This window comes from Pteropus alecto, unplaced genomic scaffold (genome assembly GCF_000325575.1).
Source record: "Pteropus alecto unplaced genomic scaffold, ASM32557v1 scaffold5, whole genome shotgun sequence".
Taxonomy (NCBI): domain Eukaryota; kingdom Metazoa; phylum Chordata; class Mammalia; order Chiroptera; family Pteropodidae; genus Pteropus; species Pteropus alecto.
In genome coordinates, this window is record NW_006441953.1 from 2,741,602 (window position 1) to 2,753,412 (window position 11,811).

Here is an 11,811-nt window from a genome sequence, read left to right on the forward strand (position 1 = left end):
CCAACCTCCACCTTTAAAGCATCCAAAGTTAAACCAAGTTTTTGAGTTTCTTTACAGAGGTTTTCTATTTCCTGATTTATTCTTGCATTCTCCTCAAGGACCATGTTATACTTTTGCTCAAATTCAATATGATGATTTTTAAAATCCTGGAATTCTTGTTCAGTGCTTTTATAATTCATCTGGATAGTTGCTAGGTCATCTTTAGCTTTCTCAATATCTTTAAGTAAATCTTGAATTCTACTCTCCTTATAAACTACGTCAGAAAACAATTTGTCTTTTTCTGATGTTATTAGATATAGCTCTTCAGATTTATCATTTATCTATGGAAAAAAGAAAGCTTAGCTATATTAGCAATATATAATCTATTGAAGCAGTGTTCAGGAAAAAAAATCCCTTTTCTGTAAAAAAAAAAGACACTGAAATTAAGCAAAGATTTGACTGAGGAAAGGCAATATTATTATCACATCTCTATAATAATACATTACCCTGTTTTAACTTTACTTTCAAAATAAGAGTTATTTGCTTAAAAATTTGTTTACCTCTTTCCTTAGCATTTCTACTTCTGAGGGTAAAGATTTCAATTCTGAGAGCAAATTAACTTCTTTGTGCAAAGCTTCATTTACTTCAATTTCTTTGTTCAGTTCTTTCTGGAGATTTGTAATTTTTCTTTCCAATTCCAAATTACAGAGTAAATCTAGGAAATTTTTGGTAAATTGAACAGCTTTCAGTTATTAAGTCAATCTAAATTACAGTTAGACTTTTAATCAGATTATATATAATTTATTTAAAAAAGAGCCAATACTAGTAAACAGCTAATCTAATTGTTAATACATAGTTTTTTTAAAAAGTATGTTTCAGGTGTACAACGTTATAATTTGACATCCGTATACACTACAAAGTGATTACTCCCCAAAAGTTTAGTTACTATCCATCGCTATACATGTTACTAGTTTCTGAATCACCTTTTTCAAGAATCAGGTCCAATTTACTTGGGAAGTAATTGACTTTAAACCCTTATGAATTGAAGTCCATGGAAACATTTATAAATAGTGATACAAATGATATTCAGAGTTAATATGAAACTATTATAAAAAAAAAAGGGAGAATAATGGAATTTTAATCACTGGAATATAGTTGCAAAATCTTTTAGGTACATTTCTACAGAAAGTCAGATTTGCAGAAGTAAGTCTAAAATTACAAAATACCTTTTGGAACTTTGCCATCTATAAGGGAGGTGAGTTTCGTTATTTCATTATAAGAAGATTGTAATTCTTTCATTAGATCGACTTTCATTTTCTCTTTTGCCTCCAACTGGCTTTGATATACCTGATTATCATTTTCCATTTGCTTGCATGTACTTTCAAGTTCTTTCTATTAAGAGAAACACTGCAAATTCACAAAAATATACTGATCATTACAACTGCTTAATTATAAATATTATAAAAATCACTTACCATTTTCTCTTTCAGCTCCAGATTTTCACTTCTAAGAAAGGCTGATTCTCTTTTGGAATCCAGGGCTACTGTTTCAGCATCAACCAAAGACTGTTTCATTTGTTTAAGGTCATTAGTGTTTTCCTATATACATGACAAAAAAGAATTAGTGAAATCTAACTTTCTTAGAGTTGAAAAAGGTTAACACTTTGTTGTTCAACTAGCCTGCTAAAGTTTCCTATGTATTTTTAAGTTATTCTCTCCAAAACACAATAGGTGAGTAGCTAATAGTTAAAATTAAGGATATTAAATCATAAATTGCAAAGAAAAACAAATAATCCAATAGAAAAATAGATAGAAGATATAAATAGGCAACTCAGAGAATAGGAAGTGCAAATGATTGATAAATATATGAAAAAAATAAGAAGTCCCATTTTTAGAGAGAAGCAGCATTTTAACATGACTTTAGCTTACATGAATTTATATATCCTTGGTAAAATATTAATGCATGCATGAATGAATGAGATGAACAGAGTAAGAACTAAACAAAAATTTTAAAAATTATAAATAGACACTTCAGTATTATATCAAAGTGCCTTTCTTACCCATGGTCTCAGAACAGTGAGAATACTTTTTATTTTATTTTATTCTATTTATTTATTTATTTATTCTATTTCTTCTATCTATCTATCTATCTATCTATCTATCTATCTATCTATCTATTTATTTATTTATTTATTTATTTTTAAGTGAGAATGCTTTTTAAAAGACTCATTTGTCATTAATAGAAAGTAACAAAAAGTAGTCGGAAAAACTCAAAAGAACAACAGAAACTAATACTAAAAAGATTCAAGCTAGACACTGTTGCCTTTTTAAAATGAGTGTTAAAACTACAATCAAACTGATACTTTCTTGAAGTAATCAGGTGGATTGAGGCAAATAGAAAAAAAAACAAACAACTTCACCATGAGATTCGATGTTATTTAATACCATGATTTTATACTAACTAGTCATTTAGAGCTACAGTTTCTGAAAAATAGTCACCAAACTGTTAAAATAGTTACTTAAATTATGAGAACGCTTTAATATTGATGAAATGACATTAATGACATTTATGAAGTCATGCTCAATTATGTATGGTATGTTTTATAGTTCTACATCTTATCATTAACAACGTTAAGTGCTCACCTGATATTGACTACTCATTTCTGCCTGCATTTGTATAAAACAATTGAAAAAAATTAAAAACTTTTTTGAATTTCTAATTTTAAATGGAAGCTAATCCCTAACTTACATTCATTCAAGGGATAATATCCTCACTCTCTATGAATAATTCTTTATCATAAAATGGCAATGTTCCTAATATAGGCCCTCTCTCCCAGGGTTATTGACAAGATTAAATAAAATACTGGATGTAAAACAATTAGGACAATGCCCAGCACACTGTAGGCTCAATATAAGCATTTGCTATGATGATTGTATACCAGAAGTAACAATATGATCACATAACAAAAAAAACCCCTGATTTTTACCAATGAGTATGACAAGTCCATTTTCATACTTTCTGACTTCTGAGACTCTATGTATTTCTGTAGCTCTTTAATCTGTTCTTCCTTCTCTCTAAGAAGATCTACTTTTGAACTGAGTTCATTCTAAAAGAATCAAAGGAGAGTAAAACATAATTGAACTGGATCTGAATTCTAAGGAAGTAAAAAGAACTTACATTTGACAGTTTATATTGGTAGACAGTAAAATTCAAAAAGTTGACATTTAAAAAATATAATTCCTTTTATTTTCTAAAATCATGTTCAATTACATATATTTTATAGTTCTAATTCCTTATCAGAAATACCAACATAAATGCTCACCTCAAGATCTTGATTATACACTTCTGCATGCTTAACTAAATTCTTTAAGTTCGAAATTTCATGAATTAGTTGCATCTGTAAGAGCATGTGAACAGGCAACAGAGCAAACCAAAAGTTAATAAAGCAAAAAAAAAAAAAAATATATTGAATCACCCAACACAGTAAGGGACTGAGAGATCAATTATTCAAGCTACTGTAACAGAACACCTCATTATTTAAAAGTATACGAAAACCCAAAACCAAACCCAATCAACCAAACGAAAAATCCCCAACCCACAAAGCATGCAAACAAGAAAAAAAACCCTCAGCATTGACAGAGATAACAGTTCTGTCATCTGTTAATAAAGCTAAAATAATGTTAAAAAGCAAATTAATATGCACCATTTGGAAGAGATAGTGGTAATCAAACTTTTAAAAAGCATATTTTTAATAGATTTTTGTTTTAGGTAAGTTAAGTGAAGAAATATATCTATCCTATAAGATGTTTTTCTTCTCATAAATTATTCATTTGGCTTACACTGGCATACTTTTTATAAGAGTTGTAATTTGGAATTTATGCTTGGATTAGGGTAGTTTCATGGTGTCTTTACAATATTCTTACTGTTCACCAACGCTACAGAGATATGCATGAGATTACCAACAATTACTTTATTGGTTTATTTTATAGGAAATATTGGAAATATGTTTTTGCTTCATCTTGTTCAACTGTCTAAAAGTATAAATACTTAAAGATACAAATATTTCTATTAAAGTTTTCTACCAAAATATTTGTAGCATTAAATATTTGAATTACCAGTAAGTTCTGTGTTCAAATTAAGTGAATAACAATTTACCAAAGATAAACATATTTTCCTTTAGAATTAATCTTCATAATCAGATGAGTTCTTAAAGAGTAAAAGCAAATTCTAATAGAATGTAAGGGACTTACAAAAATAGTATCTTATTTAAATAATATTTTCTGGATGTTTAATTCAGTCTACTTGTTTTAGATTTCAGACTAGTGATAGTTTTGACATTCTTATTTTAGGTCAGTGTCATTCAATAGAAATAATGTGAGTAATATTTGTAATTTAAAATTTTTTAGTAGCCGCATTAAGTAAAAACACATAGAATTTTAACATATTTACTCTGACCTATCCAAAATATTTCTTCATGTAATCGATATTAAAAATTAATGAAAGTTTACATTTTTTTCATACTTAAGTCAATTCAGATTGTGCTCATTTTAAGAGTTCAGATGCCACATGTGCTTAGTGGCTAGTCTAAATTGTTCAGAAAAGTTTTAGACATTTGTATTGGTTCTCATTTAAATGGGCTCTTTCACCTTTTCTTCCCTGTTTCTAACTTTTGTGCAAGAAAATCACATTTACTAATAAGGAAGAACCAAGTAACCAATCTTAATTTTAAAAAACATTGAGAAAGAAAAGAGCACGTCATTTTAAGTACTGGAAACAAAAAAGATTAAATGACTTTTATAAAGATCTTAGTGTAATCTTCCAATGATGTATTAAGATGCTGAGCATAAAGAGAAAGTATATGATAAGGTCAAAAGTTAATCCTTTGCTATGTAAGAAAATAAAACAGATTTCAACTGTAATGTGCAGCAGGAGAGATAAAATATTTAACTTCTTAAGACAAAAATCTGCAAGTTGTGAAAATTATAAAATTAAATAGATCAAGTTAAAATAGGTAGAGGACTATTCCGTCAGCATGATACTTGACATTGTTTATTCCTCCTTCTAAAATTATTGTTTAAACATATTACTATATTCCCACTTGAAAATGATCCACAACTTTGGTGATTTTTGATGAAACCCTTAGGCAAATCAAGGAACACATGTCTTAAGGCCATAATTTGACTTTAACTCCTTTTTTGTTAAACTGTCCCCCAAAATGTACATTTTGGAAGATATTTTACTGTATCCATACAGACTCATGTTTTTAGTTTAACATGCAATGACTACTGTAAAGCCGGTTTTGAACAGAGTAAGTTTTTATTACTTAATCTTTTAGGTTACCTTACAGAATTGAGAATTTCAATTTGTATTCAAATAAAACTAAACAGAATAGTATTAATTTCCCCCTTGACTGTTATTTTGTTATCTTTTTGTGTATGACTCAATTCAGTGAGCTTCAGTTTTTATTAATACATAAATGATTTAAGAAAAAATTAGAGAAATTATTGCTGCATGTATGCCTAAAGTTAATTTTATGTCATATTATTTATAATGAGAAATATACAAAAACTTAGATGAAATTTTGGAGTTAGAAAGGACCTTGGCAAGTACCTGGTCTAACCTCAAGGGTGGAGACATACAGGAAGTAGCCCTGAGAGGGTTGAGGTTCAACAACTTGCTCAAGACCTGGCCATTAATACACGCCCAGTTCGAATCTGTGGTGAGCTCCTCAGCAGGGAACTAGGGCTTAAATCCAGGCAATATGGCTCCAGGGCCCATGCTCTTAACCATGACACTAGACCACCCCTTCTCAATAAAACCCAGTTTTATTGATTGAAGTCCAATATTCTTTTCATGATATTTGGCATTTCGTTAATATACAAATTTTACAACAAGCTTTAATGAAACTCTGGAGGACTTCAGATTTTTGCCTCTCAGGATATAATGCCTACGAAATATAGGAGTAACTTAAAATTGTAGGTAGAATGGAAATAACTCTTGGTCCAGAACCCTTTTCCTTTAAAAAGGAAGAGGGTGAGAAACTGAACAATGATACTGAGGAAAAAGGATTGTGTACCTTTGGGCTACACATATAGAAATCTGAAATGTATATCTGCAAATTAACTCGTATTTTAACTACACTAAAACACGGGCTCTTATTTTTAGGGGATTCTTGAGTCACTTCACAAATCTGATACCAGTTATGGATTTTTGTCCTAGAAAAATGAATACACTTTCAAAAATTTTGCAAAATAATTCATAGTGTCTATGAACTCTATGTTATGGGCTCTCTGCACTAAGAAATTTCTTGAATCTTTTGGACAATTTCTGAGTCCCGAAAGCCTCATAGTTTCTGGATTAGGTTCTTTTAACATGGAGCCTAATATTATAGACTTAGAAAATTTAAGTGATCTGTTTCATTTCTAAAAATTCCATTAAAACTATTTAGTATTAGTTATACTAATTTTCACAATAACTCTCTTATATGGAAAAAGAAATGTGCAAATTTAGCTTCTGAAGCTATTCTAATAATGTTCTAACTATTTAGGAATATACTTTCTAAGGAAAACAAAATCCATTAATATGTAGTATCATACATAAAACATTCGACTAGATATTGAAATTTCTTCAATACAAATCCGTCAATAGGCAGATTCACTAAACCTTCCCAAAGATGCTTTTAATTTTTTCTTCTTCTTGTGCATAAGCACAAGTGAAACAAATATGATTTAACTATTTTAAAAACAATACAAATAATTTCTTAAATTCTCTAAATTCTGTATGCATGTGGAAAAATGATTGGATCCTCAATCTCAATCTTACAAATAAACATCTTTAAGGGAATATTTTTTACAAAAGTGTCGTTTTAGTTTAGTTTCACATTTTGTAACTTTACCTCTTGATCTTTTTCTGCTTTTCTTTCTAGAGCCTCAAATTCATCCAAATCATCCTTTTCTTTTAGCTTCAATTCCATTTCTTCATTTTCTCGTCTCAGTTTTTCATAGTCTAATACCAGATTATCATAGCTAGCACGAAGTGAATTCAACTCACTTTCTAAGTTTTCCTATTGTAAACAGAACCAGATTTTTCAGTTAGAATTCAAATCATATATTTCTTTTGTTTCCTTAACAAAAATTTAAATTAGTCAAATAATTAATTTAACCTTGAATTGTTTGGTAGTTTAATCTATTCTCTTTTTCAATATTATCCTAATGGTCTACCCTGATCCAGAGTTAAATAAAGCATTTGTATTTTGGTAAACTAGCTAACAGACGAAGACTATTTTGAAATGGGTAAAAAAACAAAACAAAACAAAACATAAACAAATGCTCTGCCTGTGCTTGACTGAAAAAGTTCAATCAGGAGTAGGAGATAGGAAGCATTGTGGCAAGGCCATTTCTCCACAGGTCCTTAAGCTCCTTAGTAATAAAGCTAATAATTTCTTTCTCTACCTGTCCGACTCCCGTTGTATTTCTCAGATGGCTCTGAATTGAAGAAGTGAAATAGAGGTATTATTTATTGATCTCTAAAACTGTAATGGCTGCTAGGTTTTACCACACTCAACAGAGACCTGTTTCTGTTTTCTATACTATTATGAGAAAAAGATAAACTATGAGTTAAAAAAATATATCAAACAAAAACTAACACAGGAGTTTTCCAAAAATAATAAACTTCTAGAGTATGTTTTAGAAACACAAAAGCACTTTATCTATAATACTTAATTATAACTAATTATAGTAGTTAGCTAATAATAATAATAATTTACAAGAATTACTATAATTTTATTCCAAAATTAAATTTTGGAATAAATTTTCTTTAATACTTTATTATAAAAATACACATATTTCTTTGAACATTAGCAGACTAGAAAGTAAACATGGAATCTAAATTTACTAAGGCACTCACTATAGGATTCCTTATTTCTAATGCTGTGATGAGATCACATAAAATATGTTTACTTTTATTTTTCATTATTATTTGGCAATTTTATCCCTCCCTGATGTATCATTCTACTATATGCCTGAGAATTTTGACTTTTAATATCAGCCCTTTTTACTCTCAGGAGACTGCCTCCCAAAAAAAGACAGGAAAAAAAAAAAAAAGATACCAAGATCTGCTGGTAGAGAACCAGAAGCAAAAGTTTACCTATTACCACATACTTGTTTTATAAAGTTTTTAGATTCCCTCTAAATGGCACAGTTATCAGCCGGGACTGTAACAAGCTGGGGAAGCCTTAATTAGAACCAAAACTGTTACTGAAATTAAGTCAGAGCTAGTAATATGCTACAACAGTAAATAGCAATAATAAATGCATTTTAAATAGAGAACCGGAAGCAAAAGTTTACCTATTACCACACACTTGTTTTATAAAGTTTTTAGATTCCCTCTAAATGGCATGGTTATCAGCTGGGACTGTAACAAGCTGGGGAAGCCTTAATTAGAACCAAAACTGTTACTGAAATTAAGTCAGAGCTAGTAATATGCTACAACAGTAAATAGCAATAATAAATGCATTTTAAAAAGAGTAAAAGGATGCTTTGTAAAATACATTTAAGTTACCTGACTTAGTAGCTTCGTTGCTGGATTCCACTCTATCTCAGTGACTGCATCAAGAGTGTTACTGAAAACATCAGCTTCTGAACAAACAGCTGTAATTAGGGGGAAAAGAAATTTATCCATAAACATGTTGTTAAGTTTCCTAAAACTCAAATTAAAGACTATTTTAAAAATTCTAATCAGAGGTAATAAGTTCGACTTAGCAAATATGTGCTCACAGTATGACTGCCAAGAATACACGAACAACAGACGCAATCATTTACATTATTGTGTGAATTAAGATCACTGGCTAGATACAGTGATAAAATATAAGCTCCTTAATACAATATAGGCAAAAAAGACAAATTCTGAATTTGAGATTTGATCACTGTAAGTAGATTTAAAACGTCCCCATAAAATATTTAAAATGTTGAAGACATAATTTTGAAAGTTTCCTGTGTAAATGCTACCCTTTCAAGATTAGCAAAGTTTAAGGCAGATGTTATATGGATACTAGTTTAACTGGATAATGATTAGACCAAAAACAAACAATAAAAATACGTCATGTATTTTAATGACAGTGTATCATTCTTAAACGATAGAGAACTTCATGAATGTTCACTTTCTTAAATTATTATTTAATTTCTTATTATAATTTCTTAAATTATTTTTTATCATTATCTCCATTGTAATCACATCTAAAATATAGACATTTTACTTAAATGTATTTAATAATAAACCGAGTTATAAGTAAAGTCTCCCTTTGTAGGGATGATTTCATAATTAAAAATAGTTGAAAAGGCACTCACATTCATCAATTTCTCCTACTATAGTTACAGCAGCCTTATGTCTCTTCATTGTTATATTCGCTGGCATATTAAATTCATTTACGTAGTTTGAGTCCTTCATTTTGTTAATTTTGCCAGGGCACCAAGTGACTCTTCGTTTTATTTTAGCCTAAAGATGAAAAAAAAAATCTAAATTACCTCACCCAGATCTGGGCTCAAACATACTAAAACGAGAGAACAAGTTTCCATCTTTAAGAATGATTGAGGATGTGAGGGCGATCTGGCTGCGACATCTGTCACCCCATTGATCGCCAGGGTTGATTCAGCTGATCTGGCTGGCTAGGCGGGTGTCCCCTTCCTCCCTCAGCACTCCATGCGTGTCCCTCCCGAAGCTGTGCCCTCGGTGGAAGAGGACAACCTTCCCTGATAGAGCTGAGGACCGGTCTTTGGTCAAGGGTATATAGCTGCGCTCCCCTGCTAGAACCTCCAAACAAGCTCTCAAGAAAGACTGACTTGGCAGTATTCTTATTAAGCCTAGTATATCAGTCTAAGGACACACTGAGATAAGAAAACATTCTTTAGCTTTTCAAATCAATATCTAAACCCATAATAAACTGATAAAACCATTTAAACATCATTTTTTATTTGAATCTTTACTTATAAGCTTTTCTGGGACTTAACTGAAAAGAAATTGGTTAACTCATAATCCGTAAAGCGATCTGGTGTTATGTAGAAGGGGCAGCTGCCGCCGCCAACACAATCGCTAACAAAAGCACTTTAGGGGACCCGGCTTTAACCAGAAAGGAACAAACAGGTAGCCCGTCTGAATTTCCTTCAGCAGGTAAATCTTTCACAGGGCCCTTCACAATGTCAACTCTCTTCCAATTTGGTAAAGCTAATGTCTCCACCAGTGCTCCGAATCTCATTCGTTCCTTTCCCCCTTGGGATCTTGCTCCCTCAGTTATCTGTTCATCTGTCATCTTCGCTAGGCTCCTTCCTTTCAGCTTTACGAATGTTCAAGCCTCTGTTTCCTTTTGATTTTTTTAAAGACAAACTCTTGACTTCTTACTTCTACCTACCATTTTCTCTCCTATCCACTAACCATTCCACTGCACTGCCTCTCAAGATTACCTGAATAATGCAGATATATCTCTGTGTAACTGCACGCTTTCATGCCTCCACCACATAATACTTTCCCGCTTGAAGTCACCAGCCATTCCACAGTCTGCTCCGTAAAAGCCTAGTCAGCTCAACCCCATGGGGTCCACTCCTGGACCTTGTCATTATCTGAAACTCATAGATCTAGACTTCCTGCTCTAACTACAGTATCTATTCTTCCACCTATTGATTCAGTTAATCTCACTTTAGCTATTTAGCTTAAGAGGGACTTTTATTCCCTTGATCTATTACTTTCTTTTTGGCGGCTGCCTCTTGAGTCTCATCCCACTCATCCCATTATCTCAGATTTCATAAATGATCATTTCAATCATGTTTTTGGGTCAACAGCCTCAAATTATTTGACCCATTCTCTGTTCCCCACACCTATTCCAACACAGTGTAGACTCAGATGAATTATATTACCGTCTGAGCCTTTATCAACCTCCTGAACACTGTCACAGCCATACGACCAAAAGACGACTGCCAATATCACCTGGGTCCTTAGTGCTGCGTGCCCAGACTCCTCCTTCCGTGTCGACTTTCTTTACCATTTCTTACAAAGGCTAAACTATTTCAAACCCTCAGTATGTTTATGAACTTGTGTCCCTACCATTTTTTGTCATCACAGCAGAAAAATGAAACCTATTTCATAGAGAAAAAAAAAGCCTACACTTATGAAAGCATTACTTGCACTGATACTTATCCTTTTCTCTTTCCCTGTTAAAATGAAGAGGTGTTTCTCCCTCTGTCCAAGGCTAGACCCTTCTGCTATATTTAAGATCCCATCCCTTTGGACCATCTCAACCCGCTGCAAAGTGGCGTTCACTCCCAACACATAACTCGAATTGCTTTTGCAAATGAGCTCTTTGTTTCTAAATCCAAAAACTTTTTTTTTGCCTATTTTATCTTATTTAACTTCTCAGCACAATGTGACACCACTAACTCTGTTTTCCTTGTTACCACATTCACCTGGTTTCCTTCCCCACTCTAGAGGTGACCCTGGGCTCCTTTAGGGATTCTTCTTTTCTGCCTTTACCTACAAAGTTGCTGTTTCTTGAGGTTTCATCTTTGGCCTTCTGTTCTTTTCATTCTCAACATGCTCCCAAAGCTCATTCATTCCTAAGACTTTAATTTGGATCTGCAGGAGTTAATGCCCAAATGGATATCTTGATCTCACATCTTTCAGCTGATTTTCATATATTTGCATTTTCAACTGTCTGATACCTAAATCTGGAGATGTCCCAAATCAAACACTGAGCAGCTCCACTGCTCTTCATTCAGTATTCCTTAACTCAATCAATACTGCTACTAGCTACCCAGTAAGCCTAGCAATGCTTGCAAGTCATTTTTG

At 31.9% G+C, this 11,811-nt stretch overlaps 1 protein-coding gene across 8 annotated transcripts in view; it reads right to left on the reverse strand.

Moving 5' to 3' along the window:
- The window catches only part of CENPE (centromere protein E), a 63,406-nt gene that overhangs the window by 36,737 nt on the left and 14,858 nt on the right, over nucleotides 1-11,811 (reverse strand). For 5 of the 8 annotated variants that reach the window (XM_015594971.2, XM_015594975.2, XM_025051718.1 and 2 more), the window contains exons 14-22: nucleotides 9,324-9,471; nucleotides 8,539-8,627; nucleotides 6,875-7,042; nucleotides 3,302-3,376; nucleotides 2,966-3,085; nucleotides 1,455-1,577; nucleotides 1,206-1,371; nucleotides 540-694; nucleotides 6-320 (exon numbers count right to left, since the gene is read on the reverse strand). In XM_015594971.2, coding sequence (XP_015450457.1) covers nucleotides 6-320; nucleotides 540-694; nucleotides 1,206-1,371; nucleotides 1,455-1,577; nucleotides 2,966-3,085; nucleotides 3,302-3,376; nucleotides 6,875-7,042; nucleotides 8,539-8,627; nucleotides 9,324-9,471 — 1,359 coding nt within the window. The remainder of the gene's footprint in view (nucleotides 1-5; nucleotides 321-539; nucleotides 695-1,205; nucleotides 1,372-1,454; nucleotides 1,578-2,965; nucleotides 3,086-3,301; nucleotides 3,377-6,874; nucleotides 7,043-8,538; nucleotides 8,628-9,323; nucleotides 9,472-11,811) is intronic. The other 3 variants (XM_015594972.2, XM_025051717.1, XM_025051719.1) reach the window with 2 other exon arrangements.